General features: G+C 40.7%; 1 protein-coding gene and 1 long non-coding RNA gene across 6 annotated transcripts in view; one reads left to right on the top strand and one right to left on the bottom strand.

The window, feature by feature from the left end:
- CRHR2 (corticotropin releasing hormone receptor 2) overlaps positions 1 to 24819 on the bottom strand; it is a 138069-nt gene that overhangs the window by 1352 nt on the left and 111898 nt on the right. For all 3 annotated transcript variants that reach the window (XM_021388439.1, XM_021388441.1, XM_021388440.1), the window contains 3 exons: positions 17168 to 17253; positions 14012 to 14147; positions 12252 to 12293 (listed from right to left, as the gene is read on the bottom strand). In XM_021388439.1, coding sequence (XP_021244114.1) covers positions 12252 to 12293; positions 14012 to 14147; positions 17168 to 17253 — 264 coding nt within the window. The remainder of the gene's footprint in view (positions 1 to 12251; positions 12294 to 14011; positions 14148 to 17167; positions 17254 to 24819) is intronic.
- Positions 1099 to 8561, top strand: LOC110394531. 3 transcript variants are annotated; one of them, XR_002435694.1, is made up of 4 exons: positions 1099 to 1333; positions 1458 to 1576; positions 2496 to 2638; positions 3544 to 3793. It is a non-coding gene; the product is annotated as an uncharacterized LOC110394531 (long non-coding RNA). The 3 variants fall into 3 exon arrangements; XR_002435696.1 differs by lacking the exon at positions 2496 to 2638 and having other exon boundaries at positions 1100 to 1333; XR_002435695.1 differs by lacking the exons at positions 2496 to 2638; positions 3544 to 3793 and adding an exon at positions 7671 to 8561 and having other exon boundaries at positions 1101 to 1333.

Below are 24819 nucleotides of genomic sequence, written 5' to 3'. Positions count from 1 at the left end.
GGAGAATACTCAAATGGCAATATGTGTCTGAGCTTATAGAGTTAAATCAAGCCCTCAAAATGCATGCTCCTCATGGATGTCTTAGAGAGACCTGTCACAGGTTGCTGTCTTCGCTTTCCTTGTATATGATGGAGAATCCCAGATGATCTAACTGAATGTTGGCATCTACAGTGCAGACATACCTGAGCCTGTGGGCTCCCTGTATAGTGGGGAGATGATACTCTGCAATCAATGGAAGCATCAACCTTAAGCAAATACTTATAACAGGTCAGACAAATCCTAAGTGCATACTTTTGCATAGATCGTAGAGGGAGCCCAGGGCCTCTAGCTGAAATATGTATGTATACAGGCAAGAGACAAGCAACAGGAATCCTTGCCTAAAATACAGCGGGAGAAAAGGCTGGAAATAACTCCTAACGCCAAATGCAACCTTTTATCTGCAGAGCACTGGAGACTCAAAGTTAGAACCTGAAATAAAGTAGTTAGACCAGTTTCTGGATATTCCTGTTGATCTCTGTTTACTGTAGAGTCTTGAGAGCGATTCAGACCTAACCTAACCTAAGCAGCCAGCTAAGTCTTCAAAATTAGGTGAGATGAATCTGAGCCCAGCTTCTTGGACAGGTAATTATAGTTATAATGCTTGGAAAGGGCATTGACATTCTGCTGCCAACCTGAAATCTAGTCAGCTTTGAAGGAAGAATATTTTTAGTACCAATTCAAGCTCTATATCAAGCCAGGCCTTCCTTTGCCAAAAACACATTGTTGAGAAGATGGAATTATAAATAATACAATGTAGGCATTATACTTCAGCTACCAACCCCCAATTCTCTTCCTGACCAGGAGAGAACCACTCAATATGATCAAAAGTCATTATTCATCTTCTCCTAAAGCCAACATCCAAAGTAAGGTAGATACTGTGATAAGATGAAAAATACATAGTTCTTTTCATTAGTTATAAAGTGAGTCTAGACAACTAGCTCTACTTTAGATGTCTGGATTATAAATTTAGCTAAATTTAGACAATATTGATATCTTGCTCTGAATGTTTTCCCATCTTTAAAGTACTTATCTTCACGGCATCCCTTAAAATTTAAGGAGTGCTCTTATCCTCTTTTCACCACTGGCAGGCTAAAGCTTGGGTATTAATAGCAGGGATGTTGTCATAGAGTAGACCTCAACATGGTTCTGCTACCATGGAAACTATACAAGGCCTGAGGTGAGCTTGCGCAGCCTGTGAAAAACCCATAGTGACACTTCTCATTGCAGAGCACCTCACTGAAGTAGATCCATCCTGGATGAATCCTTAATCACCACTGGGTCTGCAGGGAAGATGGTATTGAAACATGGTGGATGGGTGATAGGTTGGACTGGATGATCTTGAAGGTCTTTTCCAACCTTGGTGATTGTATGATTCTATGATTCCTCCCTTTATTTTAAAGCTTGTGTCCTGTCTTCAGGTGCAGCGTGAAGCCTACCTGACCCACCTCAGACCAGCTCCAACATGCTGTTTGTAATGGGTGCTCAAATGAGCTGATGAGCTCAAGTAGAAGAGAATTTCCCACTCAAACCCCGGACTGTGAGTATGAGGTGTCTCAGATGAACAGGAATGTTGGACGACCTGATGGTTAAAACATACAGTCTGTAAGCATGGCATAAGAAGGCAGGATCCGCACTCCATCTCTCAGATGATTTCAATCCTCCCATTTCCTGGTGGGCCTTCAGAGACTTGTACCTAAGCACTGCCTGTAGCACTTACAAACTCGGACCCCTCATCCCCAGCTTTGTCTGTGTATCATAGAATCATAGAATATCTCCAATTGGAAGGGACCCGTAAGGATGAAATACACTTCATTTTTTGTATGGCAAGTATCAGTCTTGGAAACAGTTTTGCAGTTGCACCCTTAGGTGCCTTGTCAGGGGAATCCTGAAGCTGGAAACGTGGATTTCCTGCCAGAGTCCTTCTAGAAGGTGCAGACTGGGCAAAAAGGACCCGAGGTTCTCTTTCTTTGGTTACTTTCTTGGTTCTGTGTGAGCTGTGCTGCTTACTTTGTTCTACCTGGAGTGGCAATGGGGTACTTCTTTCTGCTTCTGAATTTGAGGGAGTGTATAATATATACCAAAGAGCAAATACGTATCTCGTGAAAATGCCAGGGGGATGCATATCATCTGGAAGCTTGATACTTAGTCTTGGCCAATTATTTATGCCTTCACTGTAGAAAGTGCAGAAAGATGTTCCCCCAAAGGGGGTGTCATAGATATGGGGAATTAAATCAGTCCAACTTGCTCCACTGAGTGCAAAACTAGCTTAGCTAGATGTTGGGGACCAAAGGCAAATGCTACAAGTAATGTGTAAAGTGTCATGAGGTAACTAATGTCTTGAAAATGTCCTGTGAAGAATGTCTGCAGAGGGATGTTGGCTCTGGAATGCTCATTTCTCCCCAGATGCCACCAAATACTGAGATCTTGTTAGAAAAGTTTTTTTTCCCGTTCTGTAGGAGTGAAATTCACCCTTGTACAGAGAGCCTGGGACCCACTTAAGTCCTTCAAGGAGGTGCTCCTCCAGGAGCATTTCATGGGGCCAAGGAAAGGAGAAGCGACTTCATGGGCTTTTGTGTTTCTGAGCAACTTGTGTGAACAGGTACTTACTCAGCCAGAGAAGCCAGATTAGATTTATCATTTGAGCTTCAAACCAATCAAGTCATAAAGAGAAACCTGGAGATAAAGACGTGAGTCTAAACAAGCAGTTGTCTGAATGCCATTTATGATACGGTTTGCTTATGAACTTTGAGAAGGGATTAAAAGTAGTAACAAAAGTGCTGTCTTGTACAGCTGGAGCCATTCCTAATGGTCTGGGCACATGAAAATACACTCTGCACTTACAAGGCTGAGTGAAAACTATTTTTTAATGAGAGAATAATTCACTGCAATTAGGATGTGAACAAAGCAGAAGCAGAAATGGTTAAGCTCAAATTTACCTCTTACAACTGAACTCAGAGACAAAATGATTGCTTAACTTCAAGTCAGAAAAGAAAAAAGAAAAATGCCTGTGACTGCTGTAATAACATGTTAAAAAAAATGAAAAAAAAGCTATTACACAGGGAGAGATGAAGAGTATAAAAAGATAAAGCAAAGTAGCATCTTCAAAGCCGGTTGTTAACTGTGAGAGGCACTACTCCAGTTCATTAAGCATTTGTAAAGTCAGTACCAAATCCCAGAGTCAGCACTAGCATCTCCATGACCCAAAATTAACAGCATTAGCCAATAGTATTCAAAAGAAGTATACAGATTATCATTAATGCCTAAAGCTTATCAAGCAGCCTTGTAAATAAAATTATAAGCTTCATCCCTGTGTACCTTTAGTTGCTTGGGCAAAGTTTCTCCACGCTGCTCAGCAAACAGCTCAATTCTGTTTGACTCTCTTATCTTGCAAATAGTTATGCCCTTGTAACTACTTTAAATCTCTCTGCATTTTGCCTGCTATGAACAATCACAGTTCCTGAATGCATGGTCAAATCAGATTTACCATCATATTTGTGCCTACAGAGTGTGGGCACTGTTCCCTGTGGGCTTGCTTTTGGACAGCGAAGAGAAAGAATTCGGGTGATGGAAAGACAGATGTCAGAGAGTAATGGCTGGGTCATGCAACTGAGGAGTTCTCATATGAAAATCACTAAAATTCACACCTGGTCTGAAAAAATTGCTAAGATCCTCTCATTAGAAGAACAAAAAGAACAACGAGATGGAGAAAAGGATGAAAACATGCTTTGCTTTCAATAAAATTGACATCAACTTAGCATTGCCGTTTTTTGTGCTATACGCTAGCTGCTGGCTAATTCCTTGAAGACATCACTTACAAATGTGTTGAGGAAGGAGCCTTAAGTGACATTAAAAATCAGTTTTGGAAGAAATGTCAAGCCCTGTTAGCAGAGAGGAAGATAGCTTGAACCATTTACACAGTGCTCAGAACAAAGAGGCCTATTCACGTGGGGCTTCTTGACACAACACTGAAATAGAAGAGTAGTAACGTAGATTAAAAGGAAGGCTCTGATAACAAGAATAGGATTAAAGGAGTTGTTGTAATAATGGAAGCTGGAAGGAAGACTACTGGGACACCTCCATACTCTGTCCCCAGAGGACATACCTCACACACAGAAGTCAGCAGGTGGGGGCAGAGGGACAACAGTCACTCTCTGAATACTGAAATCATACCGCTCAGTAGTCTGTGGCTGTATAACCTTAATTATATTTGTATTTTGTTCATATGCAGCCCTTTTGCTCCATGAAAACCTGATCCTGATCCAAAGGCAAACGGAATAAATGAAAAGAGTTCACAGAGCACTCAATGGGCTTTGAAACAGACCAATTTTTGCACCATGAAAATGGGTTTCAGTAGTGAATTTGAGCAGCTTTGTGCCACGCTTCAGATCCTTATTCTGCACTTGGAAGTAAATGGAAAATAACCCTGGACTTGTTATCTTTGGCTGCAAATGATGGTGCAAACTGTGGAAAAGCTGATAAAGATTTATTCACTATTATTATTAGCGATGGATGAGGAACGACCACTTTCAAGCAACGTCCACAGGAACAAAAGTGCCTGATCTAGTGGGTGGCAACCCTGCCCATGGCAGGGGGTTGGAACTAGATGATCTCTGAGGTCTCTTCCAACTCAAGTCATTCTATGATTCTATGAAAAGGAAAATGGCTATGCAGATTTTAAACTTCAGGGCACTCCTCTGTCTTGTTGTGTCTGATCCTGAAGTGGAATCCACTTACAGGGAGTTCCTAAAGTCCTGGCCTCTCTGCCTGTATCCAGCAGAGACACAATCAGGAGAAGCCATGAGATATTGGCAACAGTTTATTAAAAGAGACAACTAAAATGGGTCAGATGAATTCTAACCTCATCTGGGTGAATTACTGCCTATAAACGCTGTTGAGGGTGATCAGCTTACCTGCAGATCTGTATGCAATATATGTGCAATGTTAGGATAATAAATTCCATCCATTACATGTTAGAACAGATAGTAAGGTGATGCCTTACATGAAATCTTGAAAGATTTCCAGACAGCTAGGGTGTTCCTCAGGGGAGGAGTGCATAAAATCTAGAAAGCCTTAACAGCAAATGCTGTGAAAAAGCCTGTGGGTCAAGGTTATCAAGATCCCTGTAAAGATTAAGAGCAATCCTGAATGGAAGCAAAGAAACAGATCAGCCTAAATGTAGGCCCCACCGGACTGACAGACCTGGGGATCTGCTGATGTGAAATACTAATGCTCTCAGAGAGACAGGAGTGAGTTTTTATACAATTGTGATCAATAACTGATCAACTATACCTATGCTGTACAGTAATCTCTTACCCTATCGGCATGGCTTTTCAAGGTTCCCAGTAGAGCCAAACGCTCATGCCAAAGATGGCCATATTACCAACAGACAAAAAGCAAAGGAGCCAAACACCTCAGTGAAGAAGCCATTGCCAGTGTATAGGGTATGGAGGGGATGTAGTCAAAACAGTCTGCAAAACTCAAAGGAAACATGGTAATGAATCCTGTCATTTTCCACAAAAAGGAAGACCCTTTTTTCCTTCAAATAGCCATCATCACACTGCTATTTTATGTACCAAAGTTTCTCCCTCAAAATTATGCAGTTTAAGTAGTTTGCAACTCTATTTTTCTTTTTTCCAAGAATTTTTAGCAGCATTTCTGTACATTCTAGTAACAGGGTTATACTTCTACAGCACCTGCCAGATTGGGACACTGAAGTTAATTTCTAAAGATCACAACAATGTGATTTCTTTTTAATGCATACAGCAGTTCAAGAAGATATCAAAGTTCTGACTAGTTGAAAAGATTTATCGCTCGTTTTGTGCAGGAGGTAAACGCTGCTCCCTTTCTCTGGGCCTCAAAGGGATTGCTAAAAAGTAGAACCAGACACTTGAGGGGAAGGCCATTAATGCTATCAACCCAAGCCACACCTATGCAATTTTGTTGTGGAGTGCTCTGGTGTCACTGTCATGACAACAGATAAAGGAAAGTATGGCGTGGAAGGATCTTCAGATGAGTTCCTATCCTTCCCCATACTTTGGCTCATACTTCTCTGTCTTGTGGGACACCAGTCTGAGGAGACCTACTGGAGTCATAGGTGATTTTCAGTGAAGTTGAATTTCTACCAGAACACACCTGGGTGAGGAGATGGATACAGGGAGGAGACTGCGGTCTTGAAGTGAACTGTGGCCTTAAGGTCCCAAAGGGAAGGCCATATTCCTTCAGTTGACTTTATATTGACCAGTCATCCTCAGGGACATTTAGCAGTAGTACTTATATCGATGCTGTTGGTCCCCTTTGCTGAAGAAGCAATAACTGTGGAAGATGGAATTAAATTTTAGCCCTCTAGTCCGCCCCCATATTCATATTTATTCAGCAATTTAAAGGAACGCTTAATGCGTGTCCTTTGGGTTGGGAATGATTAATGTGAAGTCTGCTTAGATTGATGGGCAGGTGGATGACTAACCATTTAGGTCATGATTCATAGCTGGCTATGATAATGAATAGCCTCCCAAGATGATCAGATCAAAGTAAGCCACTTTGAGCTTAACAGATTTTGAGAGACAGATGGTGCCTGGGTAAAGGGTCAATATATAAAATAAATAAATAAACATAGTTAGCCTTGCTTTGCATCTAGTTGTAAGAATAATTTACAGTGCCATCTAATAAAGTAACAACTTCTATTCCTCTCTAGGAATAACCGCTTACTTTCTTAAATGTTAATTTATAACTGATTATTGATTTTGACCGGATAATACTAAAATCTGGTTGAGCTGAGAATTCACTCTTTGCAGGATAATTTGTGACACAGCCCTTGCTAGTTCTGCACCCTACCAGGAGTGGTTGGAGATAAAGGACATCCACCTTATTACAGATATAGGATTCATGAATTATAGAATAATTAACCTCAGAAGGTTTCTGGTTTAACACTACGATCAAAGCGAGGCCAGCACAGAACTTACATTCAGTTTTAAAATTTTGCCAGGGCCTTACCCAGTCATTTTGAATACATCCAAAGATAAACATCTCAAAATACCTCTTGACCTCTCTTCAAGTGCTTACACATCCTCAGTAAGATTTTGTTCCCACAACGTTTCATCAGGATTTCCCTTATTTCCATCATTCAGTTTGATAGTGGGAACTTCTCTGTCTATCCATTCATCAAGCACTTTATAAATGTGGGTCATTTTAACACATCACCACCTCCACTCCTAAGCATCTTGTTATGGTACAGTGTTATTATCTCCTATTATGGTTGCTAGGTTTTCCAAGGATTACAGAACTTTCTCAGGAGTCAACACTAATGGTTACTGGAAATTGCATAGAGCAACAATTAGGTATTCTCTGGAGGCAAGCATCCTTCCCCTTTAATCCTCTTGTCTCCATCATGCCTTTGCTGAGGTAACAGGGCCTATCGTGAAGTTCTCACTCCTCTGAAGGGTTACCAGTGGCTGACCAGAAATACTTTATTTCCTTTTTGGGGGAAGGTGAAGCATCTGAGATCTGATCTCCTCCTCTTCAGACTGCAACCAACAGCAGCTATAAGACCAAGGCTAACACAACCCTACAGACAGATATATTTGGAATACGAAACATAACAATTGACTCTTATACCTCTCTTTTCTCTTTCACAGAAAATCATTGCTAGCAAGGAGGTCTGGATACCACATTGGAAAGAGAGCTGGGGGGAAGACCCATTTCCTCTAAAGATATTTTATCTGAAATCAATTAATAAGATAATAGAAATGCTGCTTGTGAGCAGAAGCTGTGTACTAATGAACTTAAAGCCTGGAGACAAAAGTACAAAGAACCCCCAGATGAGCAGTGAGCCTAGAGATGAACAGTGATTAAATTGCTACAGAGCATCACTATGGCTTCCCCAATGCTCTCCTATGGAAAGCCCAATTAAACCATCCTCATTGACCAGTTGTTAGGCTTCCTAACTGAGCTTCTTTTGGTAATGAAGTTATAACAAATATTTTTCCTGGATTTCATATCATAAGAAGCAAGCAACTCTAAGGATACTCCATGTATGTCTAGAACCTTCACTGAGCCTTTTTTCAACTTCAGATCTGGCTGCGACCTTGATAGGAGGTGGTGTTTTCTTTCAACGTTCATTTCTCCAGATTATTGTCAGAAAAATAAGATGTGCCACATGAGATTCTTCCCACACTACACATCCCTTGGAAAGACTTTAATTAAACACACGCTATCAGTTACCGGATGAATTCACTAGCTTGCACTGCAGAGGCTGAAGAGATGATGTAGCGATTTTTATAGATCTATACTCTCATCCCTACTTACATAAAGATGAAATAACGTGGAAGTATAACACTGCTTGTACACTATTATATTGTTACAAGCAAAATGCGCTAGATAGAATAAATTCCATCAACTCAAACATTCTAAATATTTTTCAGTGAACTGTAATAAAATTTGTCCAGTGTTCTGCAGAAGTGTGTTCCATTCAGTGTAGCTTCATGGCAACAATACCATACGATGTAAAACTGAATTCAGTATTGAGATCTGTGAATTGATGGGGAGGTTTCTGAGGAGCATTCTGATTTTTGAAGTAATTGAAAAGAAGAGCCCAGAACGTTCATTCTTTTAGTGATATGTATTGTAAATGCATACATCTTTTTTCATGATGTAATGTTTCATAACATCTGGAAATCTCAAAAACATCTCTATCTCAATCTGAAGAGTCTTATCTCCCATTAGGAGGCTTGAATGACTACACACTCCCTCCACATCTGGTCTGAAACTTGTTGTGGAATTGAAAGATAGAAAGATGTTTGTACTCCCAGGTCCAGTGCCCATCTCAAAGCATAAAGAAATAGATTTGCCCCATTTGAAATTTTTTGCATGGAGTTCAATTTAATAGTTTGTGTTTATTTTTCCCTCCAGTGATCCCACTGCAGAACAAAGCGCTGCAAAATCAAGACCAAGACCTTTTATGATGAAATCTTGTATTACATATGTACCATCTTCAGCTGGAGTGCTGGAGGTGCCTTTTCCACTAGGAAATTAGAATTACTCAAGTAGTACATCTGTGTCATGTCTCTGATCTGGGGCAAAAGAGCTCATAGGAGAAGAAACAAATTTCTGCTCTAAGTCATAAAGGACACATTGGTTTAAATCTAGGGAAGCTACAAGGTGTTGCACAGCAAAAAGTCTTTTCTGTTTTTTCTTTTGCCAAATTTAACAGGTAGAATATTGACACAAAAAAAGACAGAAACTTTGGTGTCATCTGTGATCCATATTTTGTGAGTTCTACTGCCAATGGTTATTAGCTCTACTATAGGCAGATACTGGCAAATCAGTGTCAAACACGAAATGGCAGAGATGCAGCTAAGATCGCAGCATTATTAAAGCTTCAAATAAATGTATTTTCTATCCTTTTGCTCATGTCATAATTGAGAGTAGGACAGTCATTGTGTGGGCTGAATAACTTGTTAAAGACTATTACATGCATTTAAAGCACCCAAGTCTGTCGTAACTGGAGAACTTGAAGTATTTATAAACTTCTGAGAAAGCAAATCATCAGCCCATCTATCACACAGACAGGAATACCAGGCTGATTGAAGAGATGATAATTCATCAAGGCTTCAGTGATATTTATAACGATTTCATGGTGATCTATAAGGGGGAAATTTATGAAAGTTCTGCAGTCACAATTCCGTATGGATTTTTACACAGATTCACTTCTCCAACAAAAGTCTTTGTAGCACGGCATTCATCAGATTATGCAATTAACTATTCAGTGAGCAAAATCTGCTGTGGATTTTTACTTGTGGTGCTGGGGGATGGAGTGGCATTCCATTCATTGCCACTCCTACTAGGGATGGCTGCCTGCGAGCAACTGAAGTCAGGAGAATGCAGATGACATTTTGGTACTTGTTTTCCAACATGATGCCACTCACATGGACTGAGAAATACAGACTTTTTCATAGCAGATATTTGAGGAACACTTAAAGCACTGCAAATCAATGCAGTAAATCAATATGACTTTCACTGCTGAGATATGGAAGTTAACAATAAGGAAATGCACTTTTGCTATGCCACCAACCAAGGCCCTCATCTGTGCCTTTGGCTGGCACTTCAAAGGCCTTTCCCTTCACAAGGAGGTAAGACACAGCATCATTGCAAGGTTTTGCCATGGGATGGGATGTGGCCTTCAGAATGTGATGTGGGAGACAGAATCCATTTTTAGAATGCTTTATGAGTGTGTGGAGATCTGGGGAGGATAGGCGCTATCACAAGCGAGAGGTTTTATAACTGTACTATAAGATACAATCTTTTTCTGGGCAGAGGCCCTAGAAACTCAAAAGTCTCTGAAATTTCATTGAATTTTCTACTTGTTTCTAAGCTTTGCAGATCTGAAGCTAGAACAGAGTAGGTAACTTCACCCTTTCAAATGCTTATGATACTTTATAATCATACCTGTAGTACCATAAGATGAGTCCAAAGTCCTTTTACTCTTTTGAAAGAGAAAATGCTGCAATATTTAGGGTACTTAGCCTTAAGTTATATCTCAGAAAAGCAGATATAGTGGTTTAGCCAGTCAACTGGAATTTGCACATTAGATGTAAGCATATGGATACAGGGAAGATTTAGCTCACAAATTCAGCTGTTTGTAGGTGTCTACATGTGAGCCAAATATCTAGGCAAGCATTAGAGTCACTAGAGAGCTAGTCCACACTGTCACTAAAGTCCAGAACTGCTAAAGTGAGCAAATCTGTCGTAGACTATGGTGATAAGAAAGAGATTGTACTGACTGCCTGGAAGTAGTTGCATAGAAACCTCATTGTATCCCCTTTGGTTTCCCACTGCCCACCTAGAAGGCACAGACTTCCTTCTCACATATGGCAGAGCCATGTGGATGCCTCAAATACTTGACAACCTCTCAAGTGGCACTAGATACCCATATTTGGGGAAATGAATCAAGCCTCAAGTCACTCAAGTTGGGTGTCTTAACCTTGAACTGACTACCAAAGAAGTGAAAAATATAAATTGCAATGGTAGTGTGAGATAACTGGGAAAATCACTGGTATAGAAATCCTTCCAGATCTGCTACTAGGTTGCTATCAAGGCATAGAGAAAGAACGTAAATAATTCATCCTGCCTTTCAACATGCTTGATTATGTCTCAACTTCCTAAAGTTATAAGAGATGGGAAGTGGGCTCATGGTCTTAGACAGAGAACTTCAGACTGCTGCAGTGAAGGAGCTATTTCTCCCACTTCAGGACAGTAGAAAGAATCCAAGAACAGCCAAAAGAGTGAAATCCTGGTATGAATTTCCTCCTGGTCCTAGTTCTAGTCCAAAAAAAAAAAACCAAAAAAAAAAACCCAAACAAAACCAACCCAAAATATTGGTGCTCCAATGGCTGAGAATTGGAAAAATATAATAGAAAAAGTTGAAAGCATCTGGGTGAGAAGACATGCCCATTCTTTCTCATACTGCCACACAGGGAGCCCACAATGAAACAAAAAACCAGCACCTATATAATATATACTGACACAGCAGGAGTAGCTAAGAAATGAAATTAACTTCTGCAAAAGGCCCAAACTTTAACTGCTCAAAGAAGATGTTTTAATGCAGATAAATTAGACAGGGAAAAAAAATGTGATTCTCTCACACTTTGGGGTGTAAGTCAAACATTAAGAGGTATTAGTGAAACATTTCTTACATGCGTATTAGTCCCCAAAAGTAATCCAAAGTAGCACAGTGACCCTGTTCCCAACCCTCTTCTTTGAGTACAGCATGTATAGTTCATTCAGAGAGAAAGAACCTCAGAGAAAAACTCACCCAACTCAGCATGGCATGCCCATTAGAAAAATGGGTCACCTGTAGTGTACCCTTAACAAGAGCCCAGATGAGAAGTAATGCTTATTTATGCCCAGAAATCACATTTGGAATTACTGAGAAAATTCGAAGAAGTCTTGAAATGAGGAAAAAATATATAATCTGAGAATATTTATTTTCCTCTGCCCTTGCCTCCCAGTTGGAGCTGAATGGGATAAAGCTTTGTGAACAAAGGACGCTCACTAAGAGAGTTGGGAAATTCAGATGCACGTTAACAGAATGTTCTCCAAGAAGAACAGACTGATGGGAGTACAACCCCATGTTAAAACATCTCATGTTGTATAAGCAAGCATTGAACTAGGTTCCACCTCCCAAGAACTAATTGCACTGACAGCAGAGCACTACTTACCTCACCGTTCAGGAAGCAGTAAAATACTGACACAAAGAAACCCTGGAAAGAACAGAAAACAGTCAATGATTAGGTATTTTAACACGCAGAACTGGGGACTGCATTTTATCCTGGTATCATCCTGAGCATAAACATAACCTTGTAGACGTCATCCACTTACAGCCTGACAAAATCTTTACCCTATAATTTCATGAGAAAATTCCAGGTGCCTTGCAGCACACTGTTCAAACATGAGAGCTACAACCCAGACACTGATAGAGCAAATTACCAATACAGTTGTGCTAAAGCCTTTCTCCAGCTTCCAGCTGCCTCCCCAAAATGGCAGAGCCCTTCACAGGTCCCATGTCATGGCTGCCAGGTCAATACGGATTTCTTGCATACCACCGAGGGTGTCATACAGCCTCAGATGCTCTTGTGGGGGCAAGTGCATCTTTTAGGTTGCATACATTCAAGTGAGTTGAAGTGCTCTGAGAAATCCATTGACTGCACCTACTACACCTCTCTAATGACTACAAACATTGTAATGACTGTAATATAAGCTTAGATGACAACATGATGACGCTTCCATTTTTATACCTGTGAGCAGAGTCCCATTTATTCTGCTTTCAGCAATGGACTCACCATAAAGGAGAGATTCATCATGCATCCTTTCTTACATATGCCTTTGTAATGCTAACAATAAGACAAGCAGTGTAGCAGTTTTTGAGACACTGAGCAATACAATTAATTTTAGGGAATGAAAAATGTGTATTGGTTCACTGGAAAGGTCTGAAGTTCCTTTGTTCATTGATTAAAAATGTCACTTTTCTCTTTGATTTTCAATTTCTGGTAGGATGCTCTGTGCCTCAAAGCCAAACATGCAATCAGTAAATTCAGTAATCCAAAGCTCAAAAGTTTTGGTTTCCAGAGCCTTAGATTTGGCTTTACAGCCCCTGTGCTGTATATTTGGATTGATATCCTGGGCATCAGAGTGTTTGTTCCTGTAGTTATCAAAAGTATAATATTAATAGCAAACATAATCCCACTCCAGACCGAGAGGATCTTCAAGCAGAAGCAAAGTTATAGCGCACGCCTAAGCAGAGGTAAGTGGCCAAGCATAATTCAATGATCTCAGTCACTTTGCTTCTTTTATGGTATTTTTTTTTGCCAGATTCAGAAAGCTGGGGCAATTACTCACCTTCCACTGTGTTTTACATACTGGCAGAAATCCTATAACATTCAGTGAAAGGAGGAGCTAGAGTACAACTACTCATAGAGTTGGTACAATCTGATGCTGAGTATACGCACAACTGCAGGAGAGCTGGAGTGGGAGGCTGGGTAATATTTAAGACATAGCTAGTGTCTTAATCAAGTATGCCCAACAGGCAGGAGCTGTTTCCCTTTGTTTTGGGAACATCTAGCTTAAATCTCAGCTCAATCTGTGAAGAGAGAGGCAATTTGGAAGCATGATTCATCATCCTCTCTCAAGCAATTTATGATGGGATGAAACATTATCTCTCTGCTGATTTTAGATGGGGCTGTAGCTATAGAGTGAATATAGTGCTGATAAAGGAGGTGAATCCCTCTGGAACACACCTGGGAGATCTCCACTCCATTAGATATGCTGTATATACCTATTAAGTAAGCATAAATAACAAAGCTGAGCTCTTTTCAGCTTTACTTGTGTACCATACAATTCATTGCCATAAGATTCATGGTTGAAAAACACTAAAGATCCTTTAAGCAGTAGCCAACACTCAAATATAAAATTATCCTCCTACCTGAAAAGACTGCAGAAATGAATTGAAATAGATGAAGACAATTTGGGAAATGTCATCTTCACCAGGGTTAACGAAGAAAAGCATGTATGTGATGCCTAGCAGAGGCAGAAGAACTAAAGTTGCCTTGACTGCCTTCCTGTTGGGAGAAAACAGAAGCTGAACACAGGAGAGAAACATGTTTGTCACCTGAACCACTCTACAATGACCCAGTCCAAAAAACTCATTCCTACCTACATTAGCTGGAGAGGGAACTTAAGTGCCTGTTTAAGTTATTAATCACCTCCACATGCTGAACATGGGATAGCTGGGAGGAAACAGAAGGCTGTCCTAAGACATGGCTACATAGATCTGTCCCATATGTATGAAGATTTATGAAGAGAACCATTTTCAGATAGAAATTCACACGTAAGATTCTGCCCAGTGTCTAACATAGGTGCTTGGAGTTAGGGAATACAAGTACTCCCATTAGGTAGCTCTGTTTTCCACCAGAAAGAGTGGTGATGCACTGGCACAGGCTGCCCAGGGAGGTGGTGGAGTCACCATCCCTGGAGATGTTCCAGAACCGTGGAGATGTGGCACTGAGGGACGCGGTCAGTTGGCATGGTGGAGTGGGTTGGGCTTGGGCTTGGGGCTCTTAGTGGTCTTTTCCAACCTTAATGATTCTATGACCTCTCAGGGCATGCTGCTAGGGCATTTTCTAAGGGCAGCAGTAGAGGTCTCTATTTGCACAATGGCCAAAGAACTTGAGCGTTTGCCCAGGAGGACATCCAAGCTTTGGACACCTCTTGGCCTCCCTTCACAGGAACAGGCCCAAGGTTCATGACCAGCTTATTGTGGAACCCAAGGTGAAGGCTCCTGGGGTCCTCAGGCAAAGGGTAACACAAGTTTCTTAGGGCTAGGGAAAGGAAGGTAAAAAGGAGCCTGACTCCATGGCCAAAAGGCTGGATAGAGTTTAGCAGGGAGAAGGGAAAAATCATCAGCCTTCACTTTGAAACCATGGGTGAGTTTGTGAATTGTTTCTGACCAGTGCTTGACAAGTTGAAGAAAAGTGTTCTGGGAAAGCCTTTGCCTTTCAATCTTCTTTGTCCCCACAACCTGAACAAACTGAAACCTTTTTTACGTCCTTCTTTCTCTCTCTACTTCCTCCAGACAGTTTCTGTCCTGTCTCCAAGGCTTGCATTAGACTGAAGCTTTGAGACTCTTTGCAGGCCCACTGAGTGACCCCTTGCACCTCAGGAGGGTAATGTGGTAAATCCTGCACAGGGGCAGGACTGCCATGCATGTGAGACCTGCTGTGTGCCCACCTTTTGATTCTGTCTGGAGTGTAAATGCTCCCTCTCTGCAGCATCTGTATCCTCAACACAGTGGTTTAGGGCCATCTTACAATAACAAGTACATGGTGCACAATGAAGCATAAATTATTAACAGAATTTTCAGAGGCCAATCTTTATTTCTGGGGCTGTAACAGGGTCTTGGGATGCTACAAGCAGAACAACCTCATTGTGTAAAATACCTTGCAAGCACATAAGACGCATTTTGCTACATCTCTAGAAATCTCTATAGTAAGACTGTAAGAGATGGATAAAGACAGGTAGGCAAGCAGGGGAGCACAAAAACACTGCCAGTATCAGGAGACAGTAACGGTCTTAACAAACTACCTGCCACGCTATTTAATACTTGCTTAACAAATGTTTGGAATACTGAGAGCAGCAAGGCTTGCCCCAAATTCCAGGAATCCTAGGGGTTTCTATTTCGGCTGTGAAATAGAAGATTCACCTACCGAGCTTGTAGTGAGGATAAGATCACCATCATCTGTTCAAGGACAAAGGCAGTTACTTTAGATTGCCTCCGAATCTAATATCTCTAATCCCTGCCAACTGCAGCAGGGAGTACAATATAATGAGATTTGAATTGGTGCTGGGTGTGTTTTTTTTTTTGGTGTACCTTTTTTAATGCTAACTTTAGTTTCATAGCATCAGCTTTGAGCATGAAAAAAGGATATCTTTTTCCCTTTCGTTTCTCACGAAATGCACAAAGAAGAATCTGAAAAAGGCAGTCAGACCACTGCATTAATTTCACATTTGCCCTCAGAACCCAGACAGGAGTCAAAGGAAGGAACCAGGTAGAAAAACAAAATTCCATTACTGCAGGAGTCAAGAGCAGTCTGATTTGAGGACATCAGGATTCGAGCCTCAGCTTGATACACTGAGATTTTATCTAGAAATGATTTAGAGCATTATGGACAATATTACCCCACAAAAAAAATGGTGCTGTTTCTCAGAGTGAGGACCTGTCTGTCCATAAATGCTCCAAAACACTGGCCGATTTGGCAAGGCACTGTAAATGGTAACAAAGGAAAGGCATTCAGCATCTCCTGATTTATAATTTTGGGGGGGACTGTTTGAGTCTGATCTAAGTCCACAGTGCTGCCAGAGGGGCCAGGCCACATTCCTTCTGCTGTTCTGGGCTAAACATCCCTGTCCTTCTCTTTCTGCTGCACTTGTGTTTGGGAGGTTGCATGGTCAGCCAGTCCAGGGAACTGCTCTGCCTGAGAAGGAATCCCATGAACAGGTAATGATTAATTGATGGTTGGTGCCCCAATGCAGCCCACTGAGTGGTTATGCTAATGCTGGTGCCAGCTGAAGGGAAGAGGCACAAACAGCCTCCTGTCCCACTAAAAATGTAATCAAACTCTACTGCATGCGCACAGTAATCAGCAGTAATACTGCTACTGATTACAGATATGATATGAATGATCACAGAATGATAAGAATGCGTTGGCCCAGGCTCTGTTCATCTTTTTTTAACTTCTGGCTCTGTTAGAATCTTACTATGAATGTAGATCTTAATGTGCTCACACACGTGATTTATTGGGAAGTCTTGATGTGGCATTGTTCTCCATCTACAAAGCTGGAGACTGGGACAGAGAAGAGATCTAGGAGGGTCTGAACACTTTTCTACTGTTCCACCAGAGGAGCTGAACGAATGGTCTAGCCCTCACTATTATGATATATTTATATAATACATATGTTTACAGGACAAGAAGGACACCCTTTAAGATCACAGTGGCATCTGGAAAGACAAAGGTGGGATGAGGACAAGGCAAGGCAGTTCTTTGCTACCACCACAAAGAGCAAGAAGCACCGGCTGACTTACCTGTACTGTATTGTTTCTGAAGTGGTCGAAGCTCTCAGCTTTGTCATTAAAATTCTAACTATGTTAAATAGAAATACAAAATTGATCTGGAAAAGAAGGAAGAGAGAGGAAAAAGTAAAACCAGTGAGTCAAACAGAGGCTTAAAGGATAAGATACGCCCTAAAAAAGCACATTTCGCAGTTCCAATCTGATCAAACCCAGCCTCCTGGCTTTATCACTGATTGCAGCACTTACCAGAAATACCAGATAGTACAGCAAATACCCAACAGCTATTAATCCCTTCAAAACAGGAATGAAAATGTAGAACAAAATGGATGGTCCCAACAAGTAACTTAATTTTCACACTCCTTTACTCCTTCCCTGGGTGCCACAGGAGCTGAGGGTGGGCTTTGTTTGGCTCGTTGCACCTGACTCTGGCTCAGCTCACCCAAGTTCCCTGGATGGAGTATTTGGCAGCTCCGTGGTGTGCTGGCATGGCAGGCTGTAATGGCTAGGTAGGGCTCCCCAGACCCAAAGTACAAGACTGCAGTGCAGAAATCCACATATAAGCTAGTCACACCGGACTCCCTTTAGATTCAATGGAGTCTACTCACTGCACTCTACAAGAGACATTTAAAACAGAGCAGATGAATCCCACTTGTAAAGACACGGGTTTTTTTGCACTGTCTTTAAAGGTGACACGATGGATTTCTCATTTCCCTTTTTAATCTGCTGAGCTGGATAATGATTACTTCCATTACAATATCAATGCTGAGAATTGAGATTTGCTCTAATTGCTGTTTTAGCACATGCTAGCGAGTTTCTTATATAAGTTTCCTTCTAGTTTAAAAACAGGAAAGAGAAAAAAAAATCTGAAAAGAAGATTCTGAATTGTAGACTGTGATCTGCAGAGGAATTTGGCACCGAGAAGCAAGTTTTGAGTTGCTTTCAGCACAAAGTAGGGAGGCCTGCAACATACTGATTTGTCTCAAATTTTTGACGATGTACTCTGTCAGAACTGCAGATCAGTTATCTCTGGATTGCTGAGGTCACAACCTGAGCTTGTGAGAGAAGATATTCATCAACATATTTATCTCTCATTTCCAGAGTCCGAGGGCTCCTGGCATTTTGTAGCCTGTGAACGGAACAATTCTGACTGACTTCCAGCTATTTATGAGCACTGCAGCAGTGCTGCTAATATAAAGGTGTTCTCAAAATACGCTCTTTATTTTCCCCAATGAAATGTGATATATTTCGGTGATTACAATATCTTGGCATCCATCAAAGTATTCCCTGTGGTTACTGTAGTATTATTTATAACAAATGGTGCAATAAGCACTCAATGGGAGACTGGCCGTGTTGGGAATCTTGTCCATTAAATGCTTGTTTCGTGAGACAGCAAAATGCTGCTCTTAGACCAAAATGCTGCTTGAAGAGTTCTGTGACATTAAAAAAAAATGTTTTTCTTAGCAGAGCAGGGCCCTAGGGAGTCTAAGAAATAAATAAAACAGCGCAGTTTGTATATGTGTTCTTACTTTGTCGTATTTTGGAACTTGAAGTCAACTGTTTCTCACTTCAGTCATCAGAGACAACTGCCTCAACTCATCGGTTTGATGTGAATCTTAAACTCTTCGCATTCATGACTGCATCATCCTTCAGTAACAGAAATGTTTGGACTTTACCTATGGAGGGGCAGTAGGTGGGGGTCTCCTTCACCCACAAAAAGAACACCTTTGCCTCTGGAACCTCTACCAAATCTCATGGTTCTTCATCAGGTCAGAGTCAGGTTTGGGTCACTTCTATCAAGGAGGCAGAATAGGCATGGATCAAAAATGTGCTGCTTTTGCAGCCATAATGGAAGGTGCCAGGTGGAATTATAGGCTCTTAGGCAAGGGTAAGTTTCAAAAATAAAGAGGACTAATCACATGGGATTAACATGATGAACTGGACTGGAGAAAGCATTTCAGATTTCAAGAATTCTAGTTTGATGTGACAGCTGGGAACAGAAATTCAAATCGCCATAGGCTGCTTTGGAAAAATTAGGATTTTTGATCTTCTTTGAAATTAAATTGTGTTGTGTGATTCGTCAGTCCAGAAAGAGAATTATGAGCTGAAAGCTTTGAGAGTTAGTTATTTCACCAGGGATACTCTTATTCTATATAAATCAATTTTTTATTCCCTCACTCTTTTCCCTAAGCTTCCCCATTCCGGGTCTGTTGAAAGAAACCAATGCTGACATACAGAAAAGACATATTAATACTTCTCACCCAGATTTTCATGTGTGTTTGCCCTGATCCCTGGTGACAGCTGGATTGCTCATCTGGTTGGCAGCATTAATACTGACTCCTGTGTCAGGGAGAGAGCTCAGCTACCCAGGCATAGATGATGGCACTGTCCAAGGTACTCGTGCATAGGTGAGGGCTACAGGTGGCACTAGTACATGTGACAGAAGGCAGCTAAGAGACCTAATCTGTCTGCAACAGCAACAGGAATGCAGATACATCAGTGCTCACTGCAAAAAAAGTTGCCCAGGTGTCAGAGGAAAGTCTGCTAGGGCCTTTTTAACATTTAATGGGAGAGAGGAACATTGAGGCCCAAACAGGTTTTGGGAAAAAATAGTGCTTGGGCTTGAAAGAGTCACCCACACAAAGACATCCACCCAAAGTGATATTTCACATGGTTTAGGGGCATCCCACCTGAGTGTCACAATGGAATGAATGTGGCTGTATCTCCTGAGGGTCTGTGACACTATGCTATATGGAAAAGTACAAAACGTTCAGTGATGCCAGCACCAAGGCTTCCTTTTTGCCTCCATTTGCATTTCACTGGGAGGTCTTTAAGAGCTGGAACAGGTCAACATCTCAACAGCAGAGTTCAGCAAGCAGAAAACTGCAGGACAAAAGATGCAAGCGGGTAACACTGAAATACATTTTTTTTTTTTGGTTTAGCCTACCAGAAGCACACTTGATTGTGATCAATTTTAATGATTTCTTTTAAAAGACCATTACAGAAAGAGATGTGGCTCATTTGCACCTATTAGTAGCACTCAGAATTCTAATCGGAAGATAAATTTTCAACACATAATCAGATGGATTTTATGATCCATTTGTCTGCAGTGGATCTGATATCACAGCTCACAGGGATGAAGTTAATTCATAGTTTGAGTTCATTCTGGAGAGAAGACAATCTGGGAAGAAAACAGAGAACAGGCTGCTGCCCATAGCTTGTAGCAGAAGTCTTTGAAAGGAAAATGGAGCTATTGTCTCAGCTGGAGCAGAATCATACATTTCTAGTGGCTACCAGAATGAGTCTTGTTTAGAAGCATGGAACATCAAGGCTCTAGTGTTTATTCCGTATACATTTATGTACATACACAGTAGCATCTCAAAGGAAAAAAGAGCTTACCACTGCACAGTGAATTTTCCTAGAGAAAAACTTCTGTACTGTATCTAGCAAAGTACACAGCTATTTGTTAAGGACTTTTTTTGTTATTATTGGAGTTCTGTGTCAACGCATTAATTTCTCTCAGAACCAGGCAGCTCTAACAAAACCCACGCATCAATTCCCAATTCCGTTAATGAAGGCTGATGAATGGATATTTAAGGGAAGCAATGATGATAGCCAGCACATCCTTTTTATTTATCTTTAATCTGATTTGATATTTTTATTCAGTTCTGTTTATATAGCACATTTTCTGCTTCATAACAAAAAAGAGAATTAAAGATTTTTCCCTTGATATGCACTGGCAGATAAAATTAGTCCAAAGGCAAGGTCTTGAAGAGAGCATAAAAGAACTTCTTTCTTATTGTCTCACTATTATTTGTGATGTGCTAAGAATATCCTTATTGCTGGAATAAGACCCTCTCCAGTTACAGCTGGGAAAGAAGTAGCTTTCATTACTTGCCAGGGCTTTGGAGGTTTCTTGTTTCCTTTTCCAAACTGGGATGAAAATTCATAGCTCCAGAATAGTTTTATAAGTCAGTGATCCAGAAAGCACTTGGACCACCTGTTTTGGCAGAGATCAATTTGAATCTGAATATTTACATCTGGAAGACCTTTTTGAACCAAAATAAACTTCTCAGTGAAAGATTTTGGTCATTAAAAACTTACAAAAAAACAAATTCCATTTGAGTGGAAATTCATCTTCCTTAGAGAGGTGAAATTGCCAAAATATTCCAAGAAGAACGGAAGAGTACAAAAGCTTCTTTGCAGTTTTCATTAAAATCAAGAACTTAAATGCAAAGTCGTTATGCTCTTCTTCTCTTTTGAGAGTTTAATGGGCAACTAGCATTTATTTTCGTCATTTCTGCCGGGCTTCTTATTTTATGCTTCGCAGAAAGCTTGTATTTCTATGCTTCCCAGAATGCTTGCTCCTCCTCCTCACTCCCAGGAAATGTAAATATTAATCTACTTAGCGTTTGCATTTTTATGCAATGTGGTGAAATTCCCCCCAGGATTAAGTAAACCAAATTGGCATCAAAGCAGTCATCTTAGCTGAAGCTGTCATCCTGACCTCAAATAATAGTCTGCCAGTTAATACCTCTTTTTACTTGTTCTATCATACTGTCCTGACATGATTCTCAGACGGGCCTCTTATTACTGGAGTTCCCCTACAGAAGGTCACAGGCACCATAATGTCTCCTCCTGGCACGAAGTACAGCGATAGAAAATGCATTCTGATCAGGGATAATGAGATGTGATTAAGAGGTGCAAGACATAATACAGTGGATGGTCAGGAACAGGGAGACAACAGATGAGTGTCCCTAGGACAGCAGTGAAAGACCAACGCTTTGGGCAAGCACAGCAGGACTGTGTGCATCCTGAAGATTGTATGGGATAGGATGGAGTCGTGGTGGGGAAAGGAGAGGGTGGTAGATGACTGGCTAATTTCCTGCCTAATGTCTGTGTAACACTTGAGCACACAGACCCCCGTCTTTGTCCATGCTTTGACTTAAACATCAAATCCAACTCCAGTTGCAGTTGGGATGACACCAGCTCCTGCTAGAGCCCCGCATTGTACATGAGCATGTCCAGAGTCTTTTTACCAATCTTATAACCCCCATCTGTGATCCTCACACTACTCTTCCAGAACATCTGTCTCTCCTGAAATATCTCATATTCAAAGAGCTTTGTTAAAGGAACATACTGTAGGACTCTTCCAAGTCAAGTCACCCACCACAGGGCCTCTAGTCACATAATTCAACAAAGCTTCTCTCCAGCTGTTTCATCTGGCAAGCCAGGAATGCACTGAATGTTGTAACACTAGGAAGTAAATATAGTAGTAAAACAATGGCACACAAACAAAAATTCAATAGGAAAACTAAATTAATCAGCTTTTTAGAGAAAGCAAAAATGAAATGCATACAGATGCATAAATAGATGCAGTGTTTCTGTATATTAAATGGTAATTCCATCCTGACCTGGATGGAATGATGGCTATCATTCAACAACCAAATCTCCCCCATCACATCAGAGATGACTAAAATGACAGGACAGCCTAAAACACTGGCATATTGCTGTGAATCTTTCACCTGGCAGTTGCTCCAGCTGCACAGGTTCAAGGTGTTATCTGAACAGACTCAAGAGAGAGTCTTTCTTAAAAGGGTAACCATCCAACACGGATGATGAAATGTGACTACCCACCTTGAAAGGATGCTGAATACAGGGAGAGACCTAACAGAATGAACTTCAGATAGATTTTTCTGGATAGCTGCTTCTGGTCATATGAGTTTATCAGCTGTGGAATGTATCTCACAAACAGAATTAGAAATTATAGAGACACTGTGAGAGTGGATGTGGTATTGAATGCCTTGCTTTTTTGTTCCTGAGGATGCTACCGACTCCAGAGATGCAGAGCTTAAGCATTAGGAAGAGAGAAATAGCAGTAAAGACAGAATTGGTGATAAATTCTTGATGGCTTCTAATCAAATTAGAATATTATCTCCATCCTAGGGGTAAGCTATGAGAGTATGCTTGCAAACCAGAGAACATGATGATAAATGTCTTGTAAGAGAAACTCAGATACGTCACAAGTTTGCAAGGCATGAACTACAATCATCTTAGCAGTGGAAGAACTAGAAATCTGTAGAGAGAAGGAAATTAAAAAAAAAAAATCAATAGGAAAACTAATCAGCAATCCAGGGGCTGAGAAAAACCATATGCTTGTCAGGAAGAAGAAGGGAAAATGAAAAAGACAGATCAGTAATAATAAAAATAGAAGAAAAAATCTCAGTCTCAGAACATGATGTTGAATTGCAAGTACAATAGAGAAAAGTCAATGGAAACTAATAAAATATTCAGAGAAGCAATTATATTCGTAATAAAGATGTTTGCAAAGAACTAGGAGATGCTTCTCAGAGAAAGAATACATGAAATGCATAGAGAGGCATACACAGGCACAGTGCTTCTACAATTACATTGATAAACTAGGACACAGGATGGGAAAAATTACTGAGTCAAATCAAACAGCTGTTATAAACTGTTGTACTGAAACATCCTTTGCACCAGTGGGAAATACCCTCTCGAGTAAATTCTTTAAATTGTTACTGAATGTGTTTAAGAACTGTTTGGGTGTGGTGGTCAGGGACTTGATCTAGTGGTGGGTTGTTAGGGTTAGGGTAGTATGGTTAGGTTGCAGTTGGACTTGATAATCTTGAAGGTCTTTTCCAACCTGAGCAGTTCTATGATTCTGTGATTCTATTCCTTTACTTCTGTTGGAAGACAGGCCGTGTATGTCATGAACTTGGTTATTCTAGCTTAGATAAATTCATGGTGATTTACAATCATTTCAACCAACCAACAATAAAAAAAAAAAAATTGTATCTTTCCAAGCTGTGGTTTTGGAAAGCTAAAGAAACACAGATATTTATTGAAATCGTCCCTGTGGCATAGTTTTCTAGAACATCAGCCAGTGATTGGCTGATACCTGGTTGCATAACATGAAATTGAGATGGAGCTGCGGAAAGGCTCTGCTGCAACAACTTCCAGCCTGAGCTGGAGCACTTACAGCTCGGGCTGTAAAAACTGTAAGGAAGAGAAATAAGATCCTTCTTCCTCTTGTGTATTTCCTCCTGTAGAAATAAGATGTAAAGCGGAGGAATGACCTGGTTTGTGAAGTCCTCTGAAAGAGTGAGCATGGGGACAAGGGAGATCCTACTGGCAGTCAGGTTCTGAAAAGAATTCAAAATTTCTCCAAAGGCTCTTGTAGAAATTTGGCTGAGCTTGGATGGAATAGCATCACATAAAAAAATACAAGAAAGAAAATGCAGGAATGTATAATCTGTTTTCTCAATGGAGAGAGGCTAGCAGTGGATTTGTGCTATTCAGTGTAGACCTACAAAAGGGAATGAAGAGCAGGCTGACAGGATAGTAAGCTACTCAGGAGAGCAAAAATAAAAGCTGACTGCAAAGAGTTGTAGAGGGACTCACAATACTAAGTGAACCGTGACACATGAAATCATACGACCAAAAGTTAAATGCAATGGGGAAGCAAAGCAATCTTAACTTTACATGAAGAATTATGAGCTCTGGGTATTTTAATTAAAGAAAGAAATGAGCTAACTCCCTGAAAATCTCATCTCAGTTCCCTGTAGCACTCAAGAAAAGAAACAAAAATTGTTTGGAATTAGAAAGAAAGAAAATAAAACAGAGAAGAAGATGCTGCTACAAAAATC

The sequence above is a fragment of the Numida meleagris genome, chromosome 2, assembly GCF_002078875.1.
Source record: "Numida meleagris isolate 19003 breed g44 Domestic line chromosome 2, NumMel1.0, whole genome shotgun sequence".
Lineage (NCBI taxonomy): Eukaryota > Metazoa > Chordata > Aves > Galliformes > Numididae > Numida > Numida meleagris.
The sequence above is the reverse complement of the archived record's forward strand: the minus strand, read 5'-3'. Positions and strand labels throughout refer to the sequence as shown.